This window comes from Ailuropoda melanoleuca, chromosome 10 (genome assembly GCF_002007445.2).
Source record: "Ailuropoda melanoleuca isolate Jingjing chromosome 10, ASM200744v2, whole genome shotgun sequence".
NCBI classification, from domain to species: Eukaryota; Metazoa; Chordata; class Mammalia; order Carnivora; family Ursidae; genus Ailuropoda; species Ailuropoda melanoleuca.
In genome coordinates, this window is record NC_048227.1 from 82,432,612 (window position 1) to 82,460,539 (window position 27,928).

General features: G+C 41.7%; 1 protein-coding gene across 4 annotated transcripts in view; it reads right to left on the reverse strand.

Annotated features, from left to right (window-relative positions):
• Positions 1 to 5,400: 5,400 nt before the first annotated feature.
• The window catches only part of MAP7 (microtubule associated protein 7), a 174,039-nt gene continuing 151,511 nt past the window's right edge, over positions 5,401 to 27,928 (reverse strand). For 2 of the 4 annotated variants that reach the window (XM_019795065.2, XM_034669185.1), the window contains exons 10-19: positions 24,787 to 24,902; positions 24,159 to 24,454; positions 21,991 to 22,219; positions 20,713 to 20,884; positions 20,425 to 20,526; positions 19,990 to 20,040; positions 19,842 to 19,899; positions 16,871 to 16,973; positions 8,838 to 9,061; positions 5,402 to 7,085 (exon numbers count right to left, since the gene is read on the reverse strand). In XM_019795065.2, the coding sequence (XP_019650624.1) occupies positions 7,075 to 7,085; positions 8,838 to 9,061; positions 16,871 to 16,973; positions 19,842 to 19,899; positions 19,990 to 20,040; positions 20,425 to 20,526; positions 20,713 to 20,884; positions 21,991 to 22,219; positions 24,159 to 24,454; positions 24,787 to 24,902 (1,362 nt within the window). In that variant the 3' untranslated portion in view covers positions 5,402 to 7,074. Of the gene's footprint in view, positions 7,086 to 8,837; positions 9,062 to 16,870; positions 16,974 to 19,841; positions 19,900 to 19,989; positions 20,041 to 20,424; positions 20,527 to 20,712; positions 20,885 to 21,990; positions 22,220 to 24,158; positions 24,455 to 24,786; positions 24,903 to 27,928 lie in introns of all 4 variants that reach the window. The other 2 variants (XM_034669188.1, XM_034669187.1) reach the window with 2 other exon arrangements.

The following is a 27,928-nucleotide window of genomic DNA, read 5'->3' on the forward strand; positions in this document are numbered from 1 at the left end:
CCACTCTAGTGTCTGGCTTTATCTTTGACACAAGTTCTTGCAGGCCACTTTGCACAAAGTGACCTCTTTGTCTCAGGGTGACTTTTGTAGTTTCTGTGAGGTCTGGGATTTTGAGTCCATTATTGTTGAGAACCTGCACCAAGTGCCAAAGAAGCCATTATGGGCAACTTGTAGCCTGGCGGATGGCATCACCACAGAGCGGAAACAGCCAGAACAGAGACCCGCAAGCAGCAGCCATGTAGCCTGACAGCGGGAGCATTCGGAACAGCCCCTTAATTTGGACAGCTGGCTTCCATCTGTAATTGGGGCTGAGTCAAGAACAGGTGGCTTGGCTATGAGAAGCAGGCTTTCTAGGCTGAGTGAAGTGCAAACGTATCTGGGTACGCTCCTAGCCTAGAAGAGACCTGAAGGAAATATGAATTTTTCTGGACTGATTCAAAGGGTTAAGAAGAGGGTGGCATCACTCATGATTTGCAGGAAACCTGGAAGTCAACATAGCAACGGTGAGGACTTTAGGGTTGAATACCATTTTCATCTCTAGTACATTTCTAGTTTTTAAACCATGCTAGGTTTGCATTTCATTCTTTCCTGTTGACAACATGAGCAACAGATTATTTTTCCATCAGAAAATGTTTTTGGCCTAGTACTTCCTCTATCTCCACTCCTAATACATTACCTTAATATCCAATAGGAGACTTACGTATGGAATACTTTATGTATAAGGCAGACAACTGGTGTCATTGTGTTTATAATAGTGCCCCAAATTAAAGTTCTAAAAAATTTGTTGGCTAAAAAAATACTATTTTGAAATGATCTGCTGTGCTCTTTTGTAACTAAAATTTCTTTATAAGTGTAAAATAAGCATTTTGATATAAAAATTGCAAAATGCAGAGACCAGCTGAACACATTTTATGAGTCTTACGTGCATATTTATGTAACATTTTAATAGCTTTCCCATTTCTGTACAAAGCACGTGCTTATTTCATGACCTGTTCATATGTCCTAACCACTTCCACTTGGCTCCTATAAAAGTCTCTGAAAGAAAATCCCTCCCTGACTAGCAATTTGTGTAAGCAGTAGCAGCAATTTTTAAAAGTACTTGATAATATTGAGTTTTGCGTGTTGTTAGAAAGGTTGTCTATTAGATTTTTTAAAAGGATTCTTGCAGATCATGCTACAAATTCAGTGCTCCAACTCCCCCAGAACTTGGCAGTCATAGCGCAGGCCGTGCTGTGGGCGTTGGGAGAGGCTTAGAGGACCGTGAAGAAGACCAGGGTGTTCAGAACATGTCGAGACCACACTAAAAAGAATCTGGGACCTAAGTGCGAAGGTGAGGAAACAGAATTCAACAGCTGGGAACCACCAGCCTGAACAGAAACAGTCGGGATGATAGAAATGTTTGGGTGATCATGGATGATCAGAGGCCTGGCCCCACCCAGAAATTAAAGCACATTTATTGTTAATTTTTATATGGTTAGAACTGAATTATGCCAAGAATATTTTTCACTGACTGGTGTGACAAAATGAGAACGAGAACACGAGTGGGTTTTCCAAGTTGTGTTTATCCATTTGTTTGTGAACAAGAGCTGTGTTTTACTTTCTAGGGGATAAAATGGTGTTTTATAAAATCATACTGGTAGACCTTAACATAATCTTAGTTTTGGTTTCCCTAGAAGCAGGATCTGTAGCACGGAGGGAGTAGGTGTAGTTTATCCGGTGGTAAAGCGAACCCCTCGAAGGGAACGGAGCAAGGAGACAAAGGAAAGACAACCAAAGAATGGAGTGTTATCAAGCCGGCTGCCATGTAACAGCTTAATCCAGTCAGGAAACGGTATCTACCTTTTCCCAGAGAGTTTCCTCAGATGCGTGGCCTCACAGCGTGGGCCACTGGGAAGGGCTTGACAGTGGTTTTCTTTTTACTGTTCTTACCCTGGCAAAATTGATGATGGCAGTCACTGATGTCAGTTCCCCACTTACCTACCTTTTCCAACCCTCCCCCAATTAAACCCAAACATCCAAAAGCCCGGGACACTGACATTCCAGCTGGGGAGCCTGTCAGTCGGCAACATCAGTCACAGCACAGGGCGGTGCAGCTCAGCGTGAAGAGGCAAATTCCTGTGAACCACCCTGAGGAGGAAGGATGACTCCAGCATGAGCCACGGAACACACCAAGGGATGCCCTTTCTGACCTCCAAATTCTTAACTTCCTAAGCCACCTCTTCTCTGACATGTTTTGGCCAGGCAGCCCCACTTGGGGAGGAAGGAGTCGTTAGATAAGGTCTGAACATGAGTTGCTTGGCTCTCAAGCTCCCTGCACAGCTCTACGAACTTCCTGCAGCTCCAGTCTCTGCAAGCAGCTCCTGAGGGTTGTCCAGCGTTGACAGAAGCTTCCGGAGGAACATTAAATCATCCCCCGCTCTGCAGCCAACAAGACCATTGTCACTGTGTCAGAGGATGTCAAGAAGTGCCTCCGTATATACAAGACCATGAAGCAACAACATAATTCTTGTTGGAAAGAAAACATTGTGGGAAGGGCAGAGGGAGGAAGGAAAATTATGAAATAGTAATTGGCAATAGCTCAGAAAAGATCAGAAACTCTAAACTTGTTATACCGTTCTAGACAAACAAATCCTCATCTATTTAGCTTGCGTGGTATAATACCTAGAACAGGCAACTTATTAAAAAAACACAGTGGATGGGGCGCCTGGGTGGCACAGCGGTTAAGCGTCTGCCTTTGGCTCAGGGCGTGATCCTGGCGTTATGGGATCGGGCCCCACATCAGGCTCTTCTGCTATGAGCCTGCTTCTTCCTCTCCCACTCCCCCTGCTTGTGTTCCCTCTCTCGCTGGCTGTCTCTATCTCTGTCAAATAAATAAATAAAATCTTTAAAAAAACAAAACAAAACACAGTGGCATTCAAGGCCACTGTAGGAAAAAGTGAAGTTTCCCACCTTCTGGGGCAGGGTCCTGCCTACAAGGATTTCAGACTAAAGCCGGAAAAGCTCTTAACATCTACTGGACAATTACTTTGTGTCAGAAACTTACATTTACTCTCAATCCAACCTTGATAACTACGAAGACAACCCAAGGAGGTGGGCACTATTCTCCCACATACGGCTGAAGCAATCCAGACCCGGAGCACACAGGGAACTTACCAAGCCTCGTGCAGCCCATCAGTGCAGACCTGGTGTTCAGACCTATTGTAACACCAGGCACTGGCTCTTCCCCATTCCTCTATTGCTTCCAACATGAGGTCCCATCTCCTAACCCTCTCCTTTCAGGCTTCCCTAAGGTGTTAGCCAGTAATTCAAAGGTAGTCGTCAGTACTACTACTTCTTTCATGTATATTTTTAAACAGGAATCAAAATGTTTTTCTCTTTTGAATGTTACCAATCTTGGCACTAATTACTAAAAGTACTTTTGACCTCTAAAATTGTACTCAAGCAACATAAAACCCCAAGTGATAGTCACCAAGGAAACAGTTACTAACGAGATGTTTTATTTGTAACAATATACAATTGCACTTTCTGTTCACATGCTGGTTCTTTCCTCTCTCTTCTTGCAAGGTCTTTGGAACTTCTCCCTCAAACTAATGAGGTGCCAAAGGATGTGACAAAATGACAATCTTGAGTACTTCTGAGCGGGCTTAGGTGTCTGCCAAGTGAAAGCAGGAGTTCGGTGGGGCCATGAAATTTCTTCAAAGGACATCTTTAAAAGTTTTTTAATCGCTTTTTTGTCACTTGATCCAATAGCCGTTTCATCATGCCTTTTCATGTTCTATGTACAGTCGGATGTAGACCAGTAGTCAAATAAGTTCCATCCGTCAAGAAAATCAAGAGGCACCTGGGTGGCTCAGACGGTGAAGTGGAGGACTTTGGCTCAGATCGTGATCTCAGGGTCCTGGGATCGAGCCCCACGTCTAGCTCTGTGCTTAGCGGGGAGTCGGCTTGTCCCTCTGCTCCTCCCCCCAACTTGTGATCTAATAAAATCTTTAAAAAATGTACAAGATGGGAGAATTTATTGGTGTCTATTTTAATATGCAATAATTTACTCCAAAATGCTTTAGTATCAACTTTGTGATGTCCATGTCCATGTAACTTTAGTTTTACCCTGGGGCTAGGTCAGATAGCATTTGAAGGACTCCAATTGGTGGCTGGGTGCTTTAAATAGTCATCTAAATCTATGCCAGTGTTAATCAGCATAAGGGAGGTTAGTAATTTTTCATTAGTGGATGGAACTTGAAAGGTAAGTGGTTGCCTAGAAAGATATTTAGGCAAAATACATGAAACGAGCTATAAGAATATGGCAGACTGCAAGTTCAAGACTTTTGATTAGTACTTCAGATCTAGAGCTGTTTTCTCCTGCGTCATCTTCCCCCCCACACTTTAAGATTGCATTGCCTGTTTCAATCAGGTTAGTTAATTCTGCCTTCAGAGTATCACTGCTTCCGCTTTACTGTGAATCTTTTGGCTGAGGTGTTCATGGGATTATGAGCAGAGAACTTACCCAAGCCTTCCAAAGGCCCTGCTTGCTAATAAACATTGTTCATGTGAGAGAACTCTGTTTTAGATTTGCTTTTAGGGTAATATACCACCAGGCAATGAGGTTAGGCAAGAAGAGACATAGGGCCTTACCCCTTCCAGTAAAAGTAGGCCTCTCTCTACCAAAGGAACTTGTGATTGGTGACTACCATGGCCTAGACAGTCTACAATGGTCTGAAAAAAAAACCCTAAACACCCATCCACCCTCAATTCCATGCTGAGGGTCATAGCTGATCCCTGAACACTGCCCTTGATGTAGGGCATCTACTAATGATCAGGGGGTGAATACTGACGTTTAAGGGCTGGAGAAAGCAATCAAGCCATTATAAAGGTCCAGGTCATCCTCTGGTAATGCTGTTTTTGAAATATAGTTAATTTCACAGGTGCCTGGGTGGCTCAGTCGGTTAAGCGTCTGCCTTTGGTTCAGGTCACAATCCCAGGGTCCTGGGATCAGGCCCCACGTCCTGCTCCCTGCGCAGCAGGCAGTCTGCTTCTCCCACTTCCTCTGCCCCTCTCCCTGATTGTGTTCTCTCTTGCTCTCTCTCAAATAAATAAAATCTTAAAAAAATATATAATTTTATATCACTTTTAATTAAAACTTGATTACTTAGAAGGCTTTCAGTTTGTTAATGATTGCTCAAATTTAAAAATATAAATTTAGAAACCAGGAAAACCTGGCCAAAATAGAACTATTGGTCTAAATTTTTTTTTTTTAAGATTTTATTTATTTATTTGACAGAGATAGAGACAGCCAGCGAGAGAGGGAACACAAGCAGGGGGAGTGGGAGAGGAAGAAGCAGGCTCATAGCAGAGGAGCCCGATGTGGGGCTCGATCCCACAACGCCGGGATCATGCCCCGAGCTGAAGGCAGACGCTCAACCGTTGTGCCACCCAGGCGCCCCTGGTCTAAATTTTAAATAAACCTATATTCGCGTTCAGAGGAAGCTGAGGAAATGTCACTAAGACTGAATGAACGGCAATTTGAAAACTCAAGACTCAATCTGAGTAAAGTCGTAACATATGAGAAACCTAAAAGTAAAACTATCGAATACATTTTATTTGGTGTTTCGTGCTAGGTCGACTTAAACAAATAAAACAACTTTATTGAACAGATTTTTTTTTTAATATGACTACGCGTACATGGACAACTGAAAACAGGGAAAAAACCCAAATTAATGTTTTCACAAATTACAGCTGTTACGATAGCTTGGCTTGTAATAAATGAATAGTTTCTCATTCAATATAGATTAACCAATCCCTCTTTAATAAAGCCAACATATCATACTGCTAGAGGTTTACCTTTCCAAACACTCCACACCAAAAAAAAAAAAAAAAGTGGTCCCCCAGAGTCCCCTCTCCTTCAATATTTAGTTATTAGTTTATAAAATGGTCATATAAAATTGAATTATATTAGCAAATGAAAGTGCGAGTTTGCACAGCTAAGCTCAGCAGCAAAAGTGAAGAGTGAAAAGTCAGAGCTGATGGGTGCCACGCAGGAGGAGGACGTTTGTGAAGGGATCTTGCACACTGCTCCATGTGCCAAACACAGACAACATTCCATCAGGTTTTCTTTGCTCTTAAACGAGCAAAACCAAATTCTTTTTTTATTTAAAGAAATAGTAAATCTTTACTCCCCCCCCACATAATTTGTGATCAGGTAAGGCAAAGGTAAGTCCCACCATCACTGGGGACAGCAGCAATGTACAGACATCAGAAATAGCCCTGAATCATCACGAACATTCTCTCATGGTAACATAAGGAATGCATCTAATAAATCAAAGTTTGCAATGTTGTCATGTTGTTCTAATTTATTTGATTAGTTTATCTGGAAAAACTTTATAAATACATTATTTAAGAGGAGTCTATTTTCTTGCTCTGAAAAAATAATGTTTCTTTTTCACATTTTAAAACTGTTTAGTATGCTTTTGCAAAAAGAGACGCAAGAATGTGACAGCTGGGTTTGCAGAATGTCCATGTACAAATTGCATTTACAAGAACCTGGTAATCTGCCTACAGTTTGCTTCTACAAATAGAACTCTTGGCAGTAATATTTAAACAGCCTTAATTTAAACAACTTCCTATTCACTCCACTCGTAGAGCAAAGAGGTACTTATTTTTCAAGTATTATATTGTAAAAGGTAAATTTTTTGTGCCAATTTTATGTTAGCTTTTAAAGACCAAAATATTTATGTGAAAAATCATGCCTAGTCAGCCCATTTTTTTTAATAGCCAAATGCTCTCATCTTTTAGAGAATGCAGAAAAATATTGATTTGCTAAGAAGGAGCACACTGGAAAAAGCCGTTTTAAAGTACTGAAGAATAAGGAACATTTTTTTTTCTCTATTGGCGAAAATTATTAGAAAAGCTATCCAGTCTGTTGTCTTTAGCTGGTTTTAATAAAGTCTTTTCAAAATGATGGTCAAGAAATCTTTAGAAAACTGGAGGAGGGGGATGCTCCTTTTATAGCATGGAAGGAATTCCATTAATTGTAGAAATTCTTTTTAAATTTCTGCTTGGGTTCTTCAGAAGAAATGCTCATATAACTTCTATATCAGGAGACAGAAAAAAGCACAGGTTAATATTTATCTAAAATTTTATTTCAAGAATACTATGGTAATATCTTAACATTTCTAAAACTTTACCATGCTTTTCTATACATTGTCTCATGTAAGAATAGGTGATTTCATCAAAATCTTATATTTTAAAGAATTCTATCTCCAGCAGGAAAACACATGGCCTTTTCTTTACTGCAACTTAGGCTGCATCATTTACTTTTCTAAACGACATACATCAGTTGTACTCTCCTTTGATGTTAGAGACTTACGTTCATTGGTCTTGTATCCTCAGCACCTGATGCTTCAGGCTCCAAACATATGGCTAAATAAATGTTTGCTGAAAAACAGTCATGACCCCAAAAGAACTCTTACACCACTTAAGAGCACAGACAATTGACTCTGTTCCTACAGAAGTTACAGAAGGATAGGAACAGTAAGACTGGACTGACAGATAAATTAAAAGGGAGTTAAGGTCTGGTATGTGATGCAGAAGGTCATCTGGGGGTCCCTTGCCCCTGTGAATCTGTGACATGATGAGGTAGGGAACTGCAACAGGAGTGTTTCCACTGACATACAAGTAATCAGATTATTTCCAGAGTCTTGAGAATTAGAATGTCAGGCCTGGGACGGGCTATTTAGCTTTCTTTTATAATCTAGAGAAGTACACTGTAAAGTGAAGTTAGACTCTCAAGGTCAGTATATTAGAGATGGAAAAAAGGCTAGCTCATTTGGACAGGTGCTTCAACACTGGCTTTTCCAGTCAGTTAAAGTGGAAAAGAGTTACAAGTCCACAGATGGAAATCTGAAAGACAAAACAACTTGACCACAAATAATTCTGCATGAACTCCATTAAACATGCTGAATTTGGCCAGCTCTGCTCATAATAGTATAAAGAGATGCTGGTTGATACACATTAAAGTCATCTGCTGGGAAGAGAAACTTGACAGAACGCAGAGGTTTGAGAAGAGCCAGAGTTGGGATTATTCCACCTATTTCTGAGACTGATGAGAATGTGTTGTTGAGCTGCTGTGACCCTTGAGTTGGCAACTTTTGGTGCTGCTCCTTATTTCTCTGGGCCACACAAAGCTATGGTTCTTTTTGCACAAAGACTGCATGTCAAGGGTGAGTCCCAGAGACAGTATGAGAGAGTCACTGGTTGTTTCAACAACAGCCAACAGTTACTCAACAAAGGACAGACCACCACTGGGCTCATATGCTCCTAGTTCTGAATACTGGTCCCATTACCTAAATTCTAACTATCTTATTACATTTAAGAAGGATAATAGTGTATCATCTAAGCTGCTAAACCCGAACAAGAGAAAAATGGGAGAACATGATGGCAGTCTTCATATATCTGAAGAGCTGGGAAAGATGGAACAAACACCCGGGGCAGAACTAGGCCTGAGGGTCCCTACGTTATGGTGAGGCATTAAGTGCTTGTATTTTGTGAAGCATGTTCTGACAGTGAGTGTTTCTGGGCAGTAAGGACTGCTCTGTGAGAAGAAGGTGATGGACACCCAGTGGGTGATGCAGACTGGATTTGTACACCTAGTTGGGGGAACAGGAGGGGCCCTAGAATTTGCCCAATCGAACTCAAAATTCAATTTCTAAGATCCTTATACAATCTTTTCCATGTGGTCCCTAGAAGAACAAAGCTGCCCTAGCCACACTGCATAAGGTTCATTCCCTCATGCAGTGTCACATATTTGTGATGGTTACGTAGGGAGCTCGAGGCAAGCTTACCTGCTGTCTGTTGTGTTTGAACACCATCTACCGGAGGCAGGGGCCCAAGTGTCCCTTCATCATCAAAGGCCAGAATAGGATTCAAAGGAATTTCTGGGCTCTCACTGTTGGTGACATCTAATCTGGATGGTTTAGATCCAATGGGTAAGTTTATAATTTCCTCAAAATTTTCATTCTGAACAGATACTCCATTTTCACTTGGTTGTTTTTCCAAATTGGGAGTACTAGGGAATTTGACAAATCAAAATTGAAAGGAGTTAGCGCTAAAACTGAAAAAATTTTTTTTTAAAACCACCAAAAACTATTTTGTAATAAACCATTTTGGAATCAAATGTTAACACTGATTGCATCATTCACAAAAATGGTGAATTTTGACATATTCGCAATTTTACACTCTTATTTTTTAAAATGTTTTTGTTATAAAAAATTTATCAAATTGAACAATTTATCAGTTAGAACAGATCATTATTTTCAACACACATTTAACAATTTCTACCGCAAGCATTTTCACACGCCTTTGTTTGATAAACAGTAGCCCTTATTAGGTCCTTTACTTCACCAAAGATGAGGGGATTGAAATTCGGGGTGTGGAGGATAATCTGTAGAATCACAGAACGACTGAGACATAGTCCAAACTGTGCACGATCTCCTGATCTCTGGTCCTGTGTTCTGTTCGTTATGCCATTTTGTACAGTACCTGCCTATTCAAAATGCTAACCCTTCCTGGGTGCCTCTGGCTTCCTCAAACATGTGCATAATTTTATAGGTATATTGTTTAGGACCAACTTTATCTTTCCCCCTTAAATCTGCCTCTGACCTCACCTTGCTTCTCATTAACTCATGCTCAATATCTTGGATTTATTTTTGAGGTACGTTTCATTGGTAACAGATCCTTCATCTTCCACCTACAGTTTGTTAGGTTTTTCCCTCTCTTTAGAAGCTCCATAACCAAACTGAAAGCCTTATATATGTTCATTATTATACTTCACAATGCAGTAGAAACAATGCCTGTATGAGTGGATGCTAGATTGTTCACTTTATCTGGGTGCAGCAGTAAACATGTATTTGCAAGCTTCATATTTTGCTCAGTGCTCAGCTCATGTATCAAAAAAAACCCTATTTGACAAAATTCCAGAGTTAAAATTTTCAAACGGAAAAGACTAACCATATGAAGCAAAAACTGTGAAGGTCTTAACTCCTAATACACACTGATCATCAACTGAATGTTTATAGGAAGGTCTATGAAAGAGGCTAGAGATCAGAAAAATCAGGTCTGTAGTAGAATGCCAACTGCTTGAACTTTAGCAAATAAATTTATCTTTTTCTGTCTTCTTCCCAAATGGTAACATAAAGTTAATGTACATCCAATTTTTCCATTGCCTTTTATTTTGAGGAATCCGCTTTTTTACGCTGTTGAGGAAATAGTTTACCTAATTCGCAAGAAATAATGATTTTTGGAACACATTCTAAAGCATTTCTGATTTAGATATTTTGGTATATTTTTGTTAATTAAAACTTTTCTTGGGTGCCTGGGTGGCTCAGTCAGTTAAGCGTCTGCCTTCAGCTCAGGTCATGATCCCAGGGTCCTGGGATTGAGCCCCACTGTCAGGCTCTCTCTGCTCAGCTTCTTCTCTCCCTCTGCCTGACACTCTGCCTGCTTCTGCTCTCTCTCTCTCTCTAACAAATAAAATCTTAAAAACTTTTCTTCTAGAAAAAAAAAATCTGTCCTAAGTGTCTCACAAGGTATTGCAGAGTACATTGAAAGTATTCTTTGTAAAAGTCTGTGAAAAATAACATAAAAACAGCATACAGACTCAGCATGATGGCTGTTTTTTGCTATTTCACCAAGGAAGCTTGGCATCACAGTAGCGATGCAGGAGCACGTGTGTGAGCACGCCTGATGCCCGCTGTTCTAAGTGCTTAGACCAGCCACCCACCCATCCTCTTGGTTTTTTTTTTTTTTTTTAAGATTTTATTTGAGAGAGAGAAGAGCTCACGAGCAGGGCGGAGGGGTAGAGGGAGAAGCAGACTCCCGGATGAAAGCAGAGAGCCCGATAAGGGGTTGGAGCAGAAGGCAGGCACTTAACCGACTGAGCCACCCAGGTGTCCCCCATCCTCCTGGTTCTTTCCCAACCCCGATGGGCCTTCTGCAACCAGGGATATGGTTTTGGTTCTCATCCCAAAGTGATTTTCAGTAGAAGTTTTGGCAGAAGGTAAAGAATAGGAATGCATCTCCAAGCACCGTTCCTCGGCCATCTCAACTGCCGTCACCTTCCAGGCTTGCATGTGCTAACAAGTTTTAATGGCTACACCCACCCAGACTTGAGTCAACAGCTGACTTCATTTTCCCCTCCCACTCCTACCTGACCTCTCCACCCATTCTTACTTGTTAGCAATTAGAGGGATATTTGTGCTGTATGCTTTGGATGGCCAATTATTAAACGTTCAGAAGACACCATGACCAGCAGAAACTATAAAACTGAAACTGAACTGGGGTTAGGGAATATGCATCTGTGTGTCCTCTCAGAGTAAGATCATCAGCTATTGAAGTCCTTTTCTTTGGCTATACTCAGGCGGCTGAAGCTGGATGCAAGTGTCTTGAAAACTGTGTACCTGGTTTGCTAACATCCACCTAGGAGGGCATCTGGCTGGCTCAGTGGGAGGAGCATGCGACTCTTGAGCTCAGGATCATGAGTTCGAGCCCCACGTTGGGTGTAGAGATTACTTAAAAAATAAAATGAAAAATCAAATAAAATCTGCCTGGGGAAGGAGCTGGGACCATGGTGGGAATCTGACAGTCCATACGGCTTACTATAGCCAGGACTTTATTCTTTCTTGATGTTTATTATCATGGTATAGCAAGTACCTTTATTGTTATTTTTAAATTTTTTACTATTTTTTTTGCAAGTAACTTTAAAATAAAAGTGATACATCGCTTTCTGTTTGAATGGTAGGGGCTTGGGGATGTTATTTCTCCTTTAGGGCAAACTAAAACAATGATAAACTCCTAAGATTTGAAGGAAAACCACTAGGTCAAAAACCAGAATTACTACATATCCCTTAACAGTGAGGGATCTTAGCCTGGGGCTAAGAACAGACCTGGGTATTAGCAGGGTAGGAAAGTAGCCCATGAGAAGTTTTTAGCTTCTAGAACAGATTCTCTGCTGGGGTGGAAGAATATATCAGAATGACCTGAGACTTAAAATAATGTCTTCCCTCCTCCACACCCCATACACACGTGTACTCACACATTCATCTGTTTCCCCTGTTTCATTTCAAAGCAAGTTTTTTATCCACAGATAAACACTTTCCTCCATTCTACAAATACTCGTTCTCAAGAACCCAAAATGGTTGCCAGAGTAAGAAATCATCCTGCCCAGGCTCAAATATATCTTTGCACCTGTAAAAGCTGGTGAGACTTTTGGTAACTTCAACCCTCTTCAGTCTACCTACTGTCAGTCAGTGGGGAGCCTGCTGGGCAAGGACAATTGCTTTCAGGCTTTAAAAGCACTGCACACTGAAGGCTGAGAACACTAGAAACCACAGGGGCCAGAAAGGTCACTCAGGCCTGTTAAGGCTGAAGTCAGGTTCAGGGTGTTCCTGGTGTGGGGTTTCTCTGCACCAGGAACTGCTGCTAGTCCTTGCTGCTAGAAAATACTAGGAGGACGCTATCACCCCGGGGTGTTTCCAGGCAGTTTGCTGACATATCCCCAGGGGTGGGTGGGGGGAGAATGTCACCCAGTTCACAGCACTCATTTATTTTTCTTGAAGAGAAGGTAAACCAATGTATTAGGTAGCTGAGGCATTAGGAAAAGTCCACTTCTCCGATTCTGAACTAAAAGTATTCATTCTTTGGAGTGGTGTTTTCTAGCGAAAACAAACCCTATGTGCTTACAGCATTCGCCGTGGTGGATTTCCACAGGGGATCACCCATCTCACGTTCTTCAGAAGGGACCCTGGGGATCTCCAATCAGTGACTTAACTCCCAGGGCGCAGGCTGGAGGGATCTATGCCTCTGCTGTGGGTGAGCAGTAGCGTATTCAATAAACATGTGAACTGATCGAGGATTACGGAATGCTTCATTAACCGTAACACATTGAGGTGAAAAACGATGACTTGCTAAGTGATTTCAAGGTTGACCTGAAACTGGGGGTAAAAGGGAACATCCATGGATGCCATTTATTTGTAACTTTAAAAATCTTTAACAGGGTTCCAGAAGTGAAACTGTTTAAAAATGTGAGTCCCCACTGAAGGAAAGGGAATGTGAACAGGAAACTGTGTTAGGGAAGGGTATGAAAGGTTAGTATGAGCAGGTCTTTCTCCAGGTGGAGAGTATGGGTGGCAGATAGCCTCAGGGGTCCGTGCTAACAGCACTGTTATAATAATCTGGAAGCCATGTAGGAGAAAAAATTGAAGTATCCAGATAATGATTAATCTGGAAAATGAAAGTCCTTGAGAATAACAGGAAAAAATCATTAAAATATAAGCAATGTGAAGGGCAGTGGGTTTAGGGGACCACTGTAAACTGAACCAGCGTCAGAAGATGAAGAGCTATCAGTGACTATGGATGTAAGAGATCCTGCAATCAATGGAAACCGGATCCATGTGGCAGGGAGTCCTTATGTTTTTATGGTTAAAAAAAAGGTCAAAAAATACAGGGCAGGAGAAGAGGGGATATCAGATACAACATAAAAGCACTTTCCTACAACATTACACTGCAGCTACACCAGCGTGCTTTGTCTTCTGGACACTGTAAAAGGATAAAGATAAATAACATCTAACGTTTGCCTAGTACAACACAGTTTTCAGAGCTCCTTCACAGACATATTTCATTGGACCGTCCGGTACCTTGGAGTAAAGACCTCTTCATGGCCAGACGACAAAACTAAATCTTACTTAAGTAGGTTAATCCCAGAGTCGCTGAATTTCTCAGAGATAAAACTAGGAATCCAGCCTGGGACTTTTGGTTCTTAAAGCTCTTCTTCCTCAACCCCACGCTCGTGCTGAAGTATCTTTAGAAAACAGGACTAAAATGACAAAGTGCTAGAGAAGGAGCCTTTTTAAAGGTAAGGTAAACCTGTCCGGGTTGGAGGTTGGTGTTTTTTTTTTTTTTTTTTTTTGGCCTCTCAACTCCAAATTCATCCCTCAACCTTGCTCTGAAACTGGATGTAGGCCCTTCAGATAATTTCCCTTTGCCCGCCGGCACAATCTTTAAGCTTTGTCATTTAAGGCTGCCGGAGAGACACTGCCCAAGGAAGATTCTGCTTCCTGGTCTGGTTGTGCTTGCTCTGCGGGCTCCTATGGCACACCCTCGTGGCAGTCCCAGTGTCTGGCTCCTGCCGTGCATGAGGTTGCCTCGGCACCCAGGCCCTGCCACAGGAGGGGCTGCCCCCAGCACCTCTCCAGGGCCAACTTGTGGTAGACAAAGTGCCTCTATCTCTACTGAGACACCTCCCAGCGAACAGCTTTCCTAAGCATTGGAGAGGATAGATATCTGGCAAGTTCTACTACCAAGTTTCTTTCATAAAAGAACCTCTCCACCATCCAGTGGGTCACAGCCATACCCTATCCAACAAGGTATGGATGGAAGCCTGGGGAAGAGGACTTTTGCTTGGGTATGGTTCAGGGATGTGGATGCTCCTTAAACCTGCTAATCCTGTATTCTTGAGTTCTCTTTACTTCTTACTAGCCACCTGTTGTTACTTTCATCCCAAGTAATGGTTAATTATTCTCGATGTTAAACTTTCCTATTCAAATTAATTTGCCTGGTTTCTCTTCCCTGACTGAACCCTGACTACAGACTAAGCACAGAAGGAATACTCGCTTTGTAAGATGAAAGCAAAAAGAGAATAGAAACAAAATCTATAAAATTACAAAAAGTATGGAAATTGTGAGAAAGGATTTATTCCCTAAAACCTAGTTTCTGACAACCATGGGTCCTAACTTTGAAACTGCAAAAGACAGTTGTAAGAAAAATAAAAAGCACTTCTTTTTGTTAACTAAAGAGATGATGCTAAGTGGAGGTACACATTGTTTCAAGATTGGTGTGGATAAATTCAAGGAAGATAAATTTAGAAATAATTGAGGGAAGCAGGGTTTCTTAAGCTACATAGCATAAACTGTGTATCATGCAATGGGGAACAAATTTAACAGCACATTATGCATTCCCTAGAGGCCAGGGTCATTCAGAGATGGATTGTGTTTCTCAAAATGGGATCCAATTGTCTATATGAACTTCTACAAATTTATGTTTTCAATCTGATAAAAATTAAAAAAAAAACTCCAATAGAATAGTCTGATCATCTACATGGCTGACTATCATAAAGCCAAGCTTTACCACATGACTTAGTGCTTCACCATACATTAGTATTTCAGAGCATAGTGTACCAGCTTATGTGGCAAGGGCTGATGACAAATGAATGAGGTTGAACTGGGTATGTAAGTATTGTGTCAGTGCCAAATAAAAGCCAAGTGACCTCACGGTCCACTGTATGAAAAGATATTTGAGGTTTGAAGACAGTTTAAACAGAGAAAAGCAATGGGTGAAATAAATGATCAGAAACAGAATTTTACTATCTTATTTTACATAGTATAATTGTGTCAGGTAATGATTAATTACTTGATGATTTTTACCACTGAAAAAAGTCAGCTAATGTAAACTAACGTTATTGATCAGATAAAATTATCAGTGGCTTAATAAACCTGGTCCTTATAATAATGGAGTTCTCTCTGTGACACTTAATTTATTCTTTCATAAAAGTCTCCTTTTTATGAAGTCAGTGAATTGATGAACATCATAAGTTATAGCAGTTGGGGATGAATATTTTATTTGAAAATCAAACTAAAAGCATAAAATATCACTTAATATATATCTTAGATAATGATGACAATAAATTTATTTAACATGGCTGAAAGCTTGGTTGACAGCTAATAAGCTCTACCTCAGGAAAATTCTTTTCTTTGGTATTACGGTGGGAAAAATAAAAGATTTTACTGTCCTAGAAAGATATCAGTGGATGTCTTATAACATATGGACATCTTAGAAGGATTTATCTTTGCACTGCTGCTAATATTATACAACGTGCAGTGTGTGTTTTTAGATTAAGAAAAAAATTAACTTGAGGACCTTTAATTCTCTGATGGCAGCAAACACTCTGGCATTAGAGACAGGAAAACCCATAAAAGAATTAAGTAAATAAAAAAAAAGTCACAGTTGAAATTTTTTAACAGTATTACAAATATTTCTAAAAGTTCTCTATGACTGGATTTTTAGGCACAGGCTAGGATTACCCTGATTTTTTATTTTTGAGAGTGTTCTTACGATGCTGTCAATATAAACACCAAAGAAGAGAAAGGAAATCTTTTCTCAACCCATGCTTCTTTCTTGACTGTTGTTAGCAACTGTTTGTTTCTTCAATAAGAAGCCCTACTACCAATATAACAAATACTGGCATCCAAATTATTTTACTGTAGAACAAACCTGTGACACATGAGAATATTATGGTGAAAATATGCCATTAAAGGGTGTGATTATAGTCTAGATCATGTTAAATATATACAAATAAATGCTTCCCTCTAATTTTCTTTAATAGGCACACACAAACCTAACCATCATATTTAAAGACTCAAGAAAGAAGATATTTTCCCTTTCTCTGACTACAGAATTACTAGCTCTACCAAAAATTAATGAACCCAAATGAAAATAAATCTTATGTTAAAACTTTGAAATTCTGGGGCGCCTAGGTGGCTCAGTCGTTAAGCAACTGCCTTTGGCCCAGGGCATGATTCCAGGGTCCTGGGATCGAGCCCCGCATCGGGCTCCCTGCTTTGCTAGGAGCCTGCTTCTTCCTCTCCCACTCCCCCTGCTTGTGTTCCCTCTCTCGCTGGCTGTCTCTCTGCCAAATAAATAAATAAATAAAATCTTTAAAAAAAAATATAAAACTTTGAAATTCTGTCAGGCCTAGGAAGTTCTGGTGGGATTAGTGCTTTGCTCTCATGTGTATCAGTAAAAAGGGCTCAGTTGTTTCACTCACCTCTCCATAGTCACTGTTGATTGGTGTGAGGTAACCGCACGTGGGCTGGCCACTGGCTCTCCATTTCCTGGAGAGTTTGTCATACACGGGAGGGCAGATATCACTGGACACAGCAAAGAAGATGGGACAAACGGTTACTACTACTCTAGTATCAAACCTAAACACCAGGAGCCAGAATGCCTAGATTTATGTCCTGGCTCTGCTTACTTACCAGCTGTGTGACCTTGGGCAGGCCACCAACTCTCTGTGCCTCAGTTTCCTCAAGAATAAGAATACCTACCTCATAGACTATGGTGAGAATTAAATGCATTAACATATGCAAAGTACTCAGAACAGTGCCCAGCACAATGTAAGGGTGGAAATCAATGCTGCACTAAATTTAGTGCAATGCTTGCACTAAACTGACTTTGAACAAAAAGTATGTAATGTTGAAACCAAAGCAACTGATGAAGATAGCAGTAAGCTGACTTGATCAGGTCGATGGTGAGTATCTTCTGAAGAATTCAGAGCAAATCCTCATGAACTAGCTTAAGTGATAAAAAATAATTCTGAAACTCAGTTTAGTTCTAGTCGCACTTAGAATGATAGGGATTTCATGAATGGATGGCTAGTGACTTGTACTTTACTAAGCCACCTCGTCATTCAATGCTCAATGCTGTAGTACAGCTGAAGCCAATGATACTGATGACGGAGTCCAAAATATAAGCGAGGGTTACTTAAAGTCCTGTAAACCTTCATACAGGTCAGAGTTTCAGGGAAATTTGTGGCAGTTTATGGTTTCAGCTTGACTTGAGAGAATAACTGAAATATAATTCCAAGGAAGTGTTATTTCATAGCCTGGCACAAATTCAGTAAAGCTGCCAGAGGTCCACAGATTCTGATAACTGAAGAAGTGATTAATAACTTTTTTAAGGGGCCAAAATTCACAAAGCTGGTAATAGGCAGCCTTGGGAGATTTCTGATAGGTCTGTAAGCTCACCTGTCTGTCTGCCCTAGAATTCTCTTTGGAGCACTGGCAGTGCCATTCAGCCCTCAACACACATGGATGGGGATGGGGAAAAGAATATTTGTTAGCAGATAATCCCTCAGGCCTCTTTTTAGCAGCAGTAACTTAAACCAGATTTATTATGAGTGTTGATAAACACAGATATGATGACTGACAAATTATACCTTCCCTCGTGTTTTTGTTGATTCTCAGGTTGAGGTACAAAGAATATTGAAAGAATTGATAGGGGAACAACCAGGAATGGAAAAGACAAAAAAACAAACCAAAAAACAAGGAATTTGGCCATGCCCTAACTACAGCATCAGCCCCTCAAAAAACTCCATGTTGGTGCAATTTACATCCTAAAATGCTCATTCTGCAAACTCACAGGGGGTTGTGCCTACGTAAAGTCTCCACAAATTACAACATTTGTGAAGACAACCTGTTAAAAATGCAATGGCGTTAATAGGCAGCCATTCTGGTTATTCTCTGAGCAAATATAATTAGGGCATCTTGAAAAAAGTATGAAAAGTTCACTAAGAAGGAATCATGACATAGAGAAACTAGGATAGCCTCTGCTGAAATATAACCAAATCCCAAGATACCAACATATTACTTTTGAAAACCTCTAGAGTTTACAGAAACTGTTTCTTTCACATAAATCATTTCATCGTTAGTCTTACAAGAAAAAAACAGCAAAGGAAAGGGAGGTATCTCTGGTGTTTTCTTGTGATAGATGTTGCAGATGGAGGAAAGAAAAGAGTGCATGGTGAGCTATCTACTAACCACCTGTATGTACAATCATGAAGACCACGTGGGACCACAGAAGAATTGTTAAGCTTGGACTCCAGCTGTATGAGCTGGGCCTGCCACTCTACTGAAGTACTCCTCGGGGGAACGGACCTGGCCTGCTCACAGTGAATCCCAGAACTTGCAACAAGGTCTGGCACATAACAGTCTCTGAAAATGCTTGCTGACTTCAAGATAAAGCATTTCTACCTCACAAGGCTGCAGCAGAAATTAAAGAAGAGGGGCGCCTGGGTGGCACAGCGGTTAGGCGTCTGCCTTCGGCTCAGGGCGTGATCCCGGCGTTGTGGGATCGAGCCCCACGTCAGGCTCCTCTGCTGTGAGCCTGCTTCTTCCTCTCCCACTCCCCCTGCTTGTGTTCCCTCTCTCACTGGCTGTCTCTATCTCTGTCAAATAAATAAATAAAATCTTTAAAAAAAAAAGGGGGGGAATGAAACATGAGAGACTATGGNTAAAGAAGAAAATGTACGCACGAGATACCTGACACAAAGAGACCATCTAATAAATATTAATTGAATTTGGGTACTAATACACTAAGGTAAATTTTATTTCAAGCAAATTTTGTTTAAAATCACCAAGAAATTAATATGTCTGTCCAAAGTCTATAGGTATCAACAACTTTCTAATGAAATTTCAACTAATTTCTAATTTTAACTCTATTCTGAAGTCAGGAGTTTAAAAGGTACAAATTTTTTTTGCGAGAACTGCCATAAATACAAGTTATCAAAATGTGTAAGTTTAGAGTCCTTAAGAGCAAATACAAATACACACTACTTTAGCATACAATAAACGATAAATGAAATTTAATTTCATAACACAAAGAAAACTCTTCTAATCATGTGTGTATAAATTCATATGTGTGTATCTCTCTCTCTAGGCATATATCCGTATACACACACATATATACAAATATATATCCACATATCTAGACATTTGTAATGTAACATGATTTAAAATATTAAGCACACTATTAGAGTATAAACAAATGTGAAAAAACATCTGCCAGACATGTAAGAGTTTTACATAAGGGGAAAATCTGTGGACTAGATGACACACACCTAAGCTTCTGTAAGTCAATGAGTACCCCCCCCCGCAATCAATCAACGAATATCTTGATCTCTAGAGAGTCAATCCAAAAATCCTATATTTGAACTTATTTGAATTCACTGAAGTAAATACCTGTTCCTCCAGTGAGAGCTCCCTTGGTTATATCTCCATTTCTCTGATCAACAGTTTTCTACAAAAAAGATTTTTTATAATGTTAAAGTTACAACTGAAAGTAAAGAAAAAAACACTAAGAATAGTTTAAAAAGGGCCACCTCAGTACCTTATCTGGAGCTTCTGTTCGCCTGGTTCTTTTCATAATCTCCTCCAGTCGCTACAAGAAAGAATGGAGCAAAGGGGTCAGATGCCAAAGGACAAGCCTGGCACATTTCCCCGACTAAGCAGATGGGTCATGCAAACATGTGTGTTACTGTGGGCAATTATAACACCCCCTGCTTCATCTTAATCGGCATTGTTCGCACGAAGCGGGAACTGACTGAAGCCACACGAGTGGGAAGGAACTGTTTGTGGTGACGTCCGCACTATGGATTTCTCCGGACGAGGTGATTAACACTGGGAGTTACTTCAGTGTATCTGGAGTGGGCAGAACGCATTTGCTTCCTGCGAGACGTGAGCTAGTCTCTTGCTTTTGGGGCTTCAAGTCTGGGGAAGAATGGGAACAATGAGTACCCCAGGCTTCTATTTTAGACGAAATCACCTTTTTTCTTTCCAGGCGCTCCTGCTCTTCTCTCTGGAAATGCTTCTCTCGCTCCTGCCGAACCCTCTCGGCTTCCTCACGAAGGCGAGCTTCTTCTTCCTTCTGGAAACAAGAATGGGGCCTGTGCTTCCGGACGACAGGGCGCCGGAGGCGCAGGCGCGAGGGCCCACGGGGCAGGCGCCGGATGCGAGCGCACACACGCACGCGCACACACGACGCGCGCGGGGACGTCTCCGCCGCCCCCCTGCCGGACTCTGGCCCTGGCCCCCCGGCCGGGAGGGCCCCTACCTGCTTCTGGGCGCGCTCCTGGTCCTCGCGCTCGCGCCGCTCCCGCTCCTCCGCCTGTCGCCGCAGCTGCTCTTCCCTCTCCCGGGCCTGCTCGGCCTCCAGCCGGCGGGATTCCTCCTCGCGCCGCGCCCGCTCCTCCGCCACCTTCTGCGCCAGCTCCTCTCTCTTTTGTCTGGAAAAAGACACAAAGCAGAGATACACGAGGGGGACGCTCCTGGAAGAGAGGCTGGAGTTTGTGGTTGCAGCCTGGGCAGTCTGTTCGGAGGGCTGGCAGGCGCTCAGCACGGGTTCGGGGACAAAATGAGAAGCCACCCTCTATTCTTGCTCCTCATTTTCCCAGGCTCACGTTGCCTCGTGGTAAACAGAAAGAAAATGCAACCGCTAATATTTTGAGGAGAGCTTTTTTTTGTGCAAGGATGTGCAATTTAACTATCTTTAAAGGCTGAGACTAGTTTTATCCGATAATGGGACATTTTAGTAATGAATTTGAACACCTACCGCCCCCCCCCCCGGAAATCTTTGTAAATTAATAAAGGTTACAATGTTCTGTTATAGGGCAGGAGGAAGACAGACCCAGCTCCCTGCTGTGATCAAGCGTAGGGTATGTCCAAGGTTGCTTCCTAGCACTGGGGCTGCGATCCTCCCCCAAGACGCTGTTCTGCTTGTCTGAAGAAAAACGTCCTTGACCTTGGTTTTATTAGCCCCAGGATGAGGCCAACTAAGCCAACAGTCCCTAGCACCCTGCCTAGCTGTCTCACCCAGCTACTCCCCGAGAGTTCTATCTGGAAAAAAACGCAAGATTTTACCATGCGGCTTTAAAACGATTATTAGAAAGATGAGGAAATATGGAGATTAGAAATATGTTCAGTTTAAAAAAAAATCAGACTGTAAAATTGTATCTCTACTGTGTTTAGAATTATGCAAACAGGTGTGTGTGTGTATGTGTGTGTGTACATATCTATGTATGTATATAAACCCCTACACTGTTCAGAGACTGGAAAGGATTACCCAAAATCCAGTTTTCCAATTACTGAAAACTGGTAAGATTATGGATAGATTTTTTTCTTTCTTTAAACCTTTCTCCATCAATGTTGTTGTACTGTCATTAGAGTAAGAAAATGTGATTTTAGAAAATGATTTAGTGGTCAGAGGCATGATTTTGAAGCAACTAGTCCATTCACTTTCATCACTACTACCACCTCTTGTCTCTCAGACTGAAGACTTAATCCAAGATATCCCTAGGATGTCCCTGCTCATTGAGCAATGTCAATGCTTTACCTTTCCAGCTCTTCCCTCTCCCTTTTCTCCCTTTCCTCCTTCTCCCTCTGCTCTCGGGCCAGTCGCCTCTTCTCAGCTAGCAGCCTCGTGGCCTCTTCTGGGTTGGTGGTGCCTGCAGAGGTCTTGGGAGAAGCGGCGGCAGTCACAGTGGATGGCAAAGCTGGGGCTGGGGCTGGGATCGGCGATGGAGCGGGGGCCGATGCTGGGGCTGGGGCTGCGGCTGAAGCAGCTGTACAAACAGGTACAAGGAGAAAACCAATTGGAAACAAAACCCAAAGAACAAAACAAAAACTAGCATTCCCCACACCCCAGGCTTAGAATTCATCATTATAAAAGAAAAGGAAATGTTTATTACTGTGTGTTCTCACAGTTTCACTGTATTCTATTTGTTACCAAGCAACAGATAACAAAAAGGTGCATGTGTAAGTGAGACATCCAACCAAGCTGACACTCTGTCACCAAGTCTTATTTTTATACAAGTTAATCAGTTAACAACATATATCAAATTACTTAGTATAGAGTCTCATGTTAGGTTCTGTGGGAAGTTATACTCTCAGCAAAAAGCAGATGAGATCTTCCATTTGCCTTTCATTACATTAAAAAATTCCTCCTCTTTGGTGACTATTCATTACTAGCAGACCAGAGCCTTTCCATGACCATCTTCGGCAACCCTGCCACGAGCCCAGATTCAGGTTGGGAAGATGACACCGGAAGAAGATGAAGAAGTCCCTTTTTGTCTACCCGGAGCTGTCTCTAGGTCTGAGATGGGAGGAGCCAAGGGCCTCTTTAGGAGCCGGCACTCGTATTACCCCTTTGGACCTCCACTGTCCCTCCTGATGCCAAGATGCAAGATGGCAGTACAAGTCCTCTGACCGTATCCATATTCAGGAAATGGCCTAGAGAGCCACTCTATGAGGCCAGGGGTCCCACATAGACACTCCACTGGGAGGTGTGACCTCTGGTATTCTAGACCCTCCTTTCAAGATTAATGCATTTTTCTTTGCCCTCAGGACACTTTTTGGCCTTTCTCTTCTCTCTCTTTCCATGCAAACAAATATTGGACCCTTCTACTGTCTAACAACACTGTCCCTACCCCCATCTTCAAATTAAGTCTTAAGGAGAAAACTTTTGAATGAAGACAATTTTCAACAAAAAACACTGAATTCCTATTTTCAGGTGATTCTAAACTTCTAAACAGCATGTGGTTTAGCCTGGGAGAGATGAGATCCATTGGGTCTTTTGAAATGAATTCTGACCTCTGTCAAGCACCATATGCTAGCCAGTGGTCCTTAAAATCCACTATGCCCAGGATAACTGGCCATTCTGTATTTTATCTGACAATCCTGCACAGGAATTGACTGATGAGCTTAGTGTCTTTCACAGTCCCTGGATCCACCACATACTCGGATTCAGTAGGTCTAAGATAGGGCCAGGGCTCTGTACTTTGAAACATTATAGGAGTGGTGAATTAAAACTATTTCCATAAACTGTTTGAAGATCTTCACTCTAAAAGGGCGAGACTAATCCCCTTCATTTGTGTATGAGTTGAATGCAGTCATTTGCTTCTATGAATATGAAGAATTCTAGAACATTAAGAAATTGTGACTTCTGTATGACTCCTGAGACTCGGCATAAAAGGTGTGGATTCCTCGTGAGGCTCTCTCTCAGATCACACTCTCTGGGGAAAGCCAGGAAGCAAGTCCAGCAGACAGACTGGGAGGAGGTCAAGCAACTCTATGGAGAGGCTCATGTACCATGAAATGGAACTCAGCCATGTGTGTGTATCATTTTCCAACAACCCGGCTAAGCCGCTTCCAAACTCCTGACCCAAGAATCTGTGTGATAGAATAACTGTTGTTGTAAGCTGCAAAGTTTTAGGTTGATTTGTTCCACAGCAACAGATAACTAGTATAAGCAATCCTGATGCAGGTTCTCTGAACGCCACATTTTGTGAAAAATTAGACTCAGTCAATAAAAGGAATCATAAATCATACCTGAATTAATACACCGTGTCTCCAACAACAGGCTTTTGATTGGATGTTTCTTTCTTTATACGTAAGAAACTCACACGTAGGAAAAGTTCCCCAAATTAAACTTGGAGTAAAATTTCCAAGTCCCCCAAGAAGAGCAAGCAACCCACACTTCATCACAAGGCAGCTGAATCTTACCAGGAGCAGCCTCAGGCTCGGCAGGTGTCCCCTGTTCAACTGTGGCTTCTTCCACCTTCACTGAAGGCGTTCTGCCCTTAAGTGATGGCTCATTGGTAGTGTTCTGGGGTTCCCTCTTGGGGTCTTTCCTCTCAGGTTCCACTCTGACTTCTCTCTTGACAGGGCGGATGTTGCCAGGGGATGGGGGCCGGACCTGAGCAGGGGAAGCTTTGCCTGATCCGGGAGGCAAGGAGGAGGTTGGTCTGGGTGTGCCAGGCAGATGAGGGAAGGATTTGGATGGAAGCCTGGGCAACACACTGAGGAAAGAGAATGGGAGCCATCAGAGCAGACTTGCCAGACCCTTCCTTTCCCCACTCCTCTACCATGTCATAGTCCTAGAATGCCAGCACCAGTAAGGAAAAGAAATGAAAATACTGAGCTGGCGTGTTTGCTTTTTATGTGGCAACCACAGAAATATTCACTTTAGAGACTCATTCCCATTTCCTTTTTCCTTTCCTACAAGGAAAAATGTTATTCCCTAAGTCAATGTCAAACAGAGTGGAGAGAATAAATAGTTTGCTTTCAGAGAACAGAGGCTACAAATTCTTCAACATGGGGTAACCCAGCCAACCTCATAAATTTCACTTACCAAAGTTGGGAGGGAGCTGGTGATCTTGCTTTGGGATGAGATGGAGACAGCGCCCTCCGAATGCCAGATGTGGGGTGGAACGGTAGGTTTTCTCTCTCCCTCTCTCTTTTATAGCCCTAAGTTCAGAGAAACACATTAATTAGATTTTGCTATGAGCGGGACAGTCCCATTCACAGTATTCAATAGCAGAGCTGTAACCCATTGAGTGACTTTTTGGAAAATTTCCAGCCTTTGTCATTTATATCCATTCTACTCCACAAAAAGCCCTTGTTAGCTCAAACCCGAACCTTATAACTGAATTAACACCATCTGACACTGATAATAAAGTTCTGGATGTCTGGAGTTACACTTGTTAAAGAAGAGCACACTTACACTCTTTGAAAGCACCTATACTTACTTTGTGTCTATAACCACCTGGGGCAAAATCTCTCATTGTTTTGTTTAACCCACACAAATACCAAAATAAAAGTCACTTCTATTCTCTTCAGCATTTTTTTTTTCTACGTTAGAACATACCACACTCAGCATTTTTTTTTTTTTTAATTTATGTTTCTGGGGTGCCTGGGTGACTCAGTCAGTTGAGCGTCTGCCTTCGGCTCAGGTCATGATCTCAGGGTCCTGGGATCGAGCCCCGTGTCCAGCTCCCTGCTTGGCGGGGAGTCTGCTTCTCCCTCTGCCGCTCCCCCTGCTCGTGCTCTCTCTCTCAAATAAATAAAATCTTAAAGAAATAAATTTATGTGTCTGCTACATCAGACGTTAATTCATTTTTTTCCCTTTATACTGATACTGTATAAATAATTCCCTTCTCACCTAATGGCCTCTTGCTCTTGAAGGAAAAGCCAGGTTCAAGGTGAAGAATTTTAGCTATCTTTAATCTTCTTTAAAGATAAAATTGAAATGGCAGAGTGGGTCAAAACATCATTCCTTTTCGAACTGCATACTAGAAATTCCGCCAGAGGCGATAACTTTTCTAAGTCAAAATGCGCAACGGGAAACCCAGAAGTGTTTGGTAATAGTCAACCAAGACAAAAAGACAACAACAACAATAACAACAACAACAACAAAACTCACAGAGGAAGAAAGACTCATTCCAAGTATCTAAAACTCGCCAACCATGTCCTGGAATGGGACTGGATACTTGCTGGAAGGACCGTGTGATCACCCGTCAGGGCTTTACTCTGTGCGACCCTTGCAGGAAAGCAGACTGTGAGAGTCCAAAGGAAGGGACAGAACATCATGTATTTTACCTAGCTGCAGGGCCAAGAAGCTGGCAGTGTACCCTTTTTTCTCCTTTCTGCCTGGTGCAAGCATCAACTCCCCTCTTCCTTCCTTTCCCCCTCTTGTTCCCCTTCAGTGTCCCTTCTGATTGCTTCTCTCCACTTTCCTTTGTAGCGTCCTAGTTGATGGACTGGGCTAGGGTCGGGGGAGAACATGAGTATCAAATAATACTCAGTGTCTTCCTGGAATTTCTAAATAAAACAAATAAAGACTGGGGCAGGAAAGAGCTTTACAAGATGTATACCAGCTCTATATCTCTTGTGGCTGCATGACCAGCCTGTGCCCCCATTTCTGGTCCCAGGAGGTGGGAGGTGGGGCCTCAGAATGCAGCTGCTGTCCTTGGGTAGCAGAAGTGGCAGCCAGTACAGGGGACCCTTTTAGCGGCTATACTGGGTGGCAATGATGTCTCTGGCTTACCAGTGCCACAGCAGAAGGCCCAGGGCTCTTCCCAAGGGAAGCTGGTGTTAAGCACCTCAAGTAGTTTTTTTTCCCCTTTTCTCAAAACACTTTAATTTGGCTGAAGTCAAATTAAGGAGAGATCTGAATGAGAAAATAAGTCAGGACGGGTAATTTGTGATGTGGAGGAAACGGATGAATTTCATCATCTGTGTCTTGATAAGACAGGCATTGAGGGAAAGAACCTACAAAAGAACTGTATCATCCTTCTTTTTGGATTAAAAAAAAAAGTTAAAGTGCCATTGAGCCAATTCTTCCTTTCCTAAAACTGCTCTCCCTTTAATCATCTTAAAGGGGTAGGGAAACAGGCAAAAAGAGAGGTTTAGAAAAATGTTCAGTACTTGAGATGACATCCTCAGGCAGGTAGATGGTTTTACCCTCTTAGGATCTTTTAGATGTTTTTTCACTAGTCTTGTCACCCCATCACCTATTTGGGTACCACACATGTAAAGGCATTCCTCACCTTCCCCCTGTGTTAACAGCCAGTCGTCTCTTCAATAATCTCTCCCATTAACATTTCCTACAAGGTTAATGTGGAAGATATACAGCAAGGTGCACATGTCAGCGGACATTGTACCACCAGGACAAAGACTTTTATTTTACAATTAGACTTCGGTTTAGGGTACAAATAACGTTCAAGAGAGACAATACAGACTGATACTCCAAGGCCCTGCTGTCCAAGAGAACATTCTGTGATGATATAAACGTTCTATATCTGTGCTGTCCAATAAGCTAGCCACTAGACACATCTGGCTATCTGAGTTTAGACCTAAATGAATCAAAACTAAATAAAATTGAAAAGAAAGTTATGAAAACATTTCTATTTATAACAGCATCAAAAAAGAATTAAATCCTTAGGAATAAACTTAACCAAGAAGGCAGAAGACTTATACACTGAAAACTGAAAGACATTGCTAAAAAAGTACACAAGCAGGAAGACAGTGTGTTCACAGACTAAAAGACTTATTGTTAAAATGTCAGTACTACCCAAAAGGATCTACAGAGTCAAAGCAACCTCTATCAAAATCCAATGTCATATTTTGCAGAAATAGAAAAAATCTATCCCAAATTCATATGGAACTTCAAGGGACCCTGAATAGACAAAACAATCTTGAAAACAAAGACCAAAGTTGGAGGTCTCCCACTTCTTGATTTCAAAACATATTACAAAGCTACAGTAATCAAAACTGTGGTACTGACATAAAGAGAGACATGGAGACCAATGGAGTCAAGAGACTGCAAATAGACTAACATAATAAAAAATCATTAAAAAAAAAAAAGAGACTGGAAATAAATCCTCATGTACATGGTCAAAGGATCCTCAATAAGGGTGCCAAGACCACTCAATGGGGAAAAAGTCTCTTCAACAAATGGTGCTGGGAAAACTGGATATCCACCTGCCAAAGAA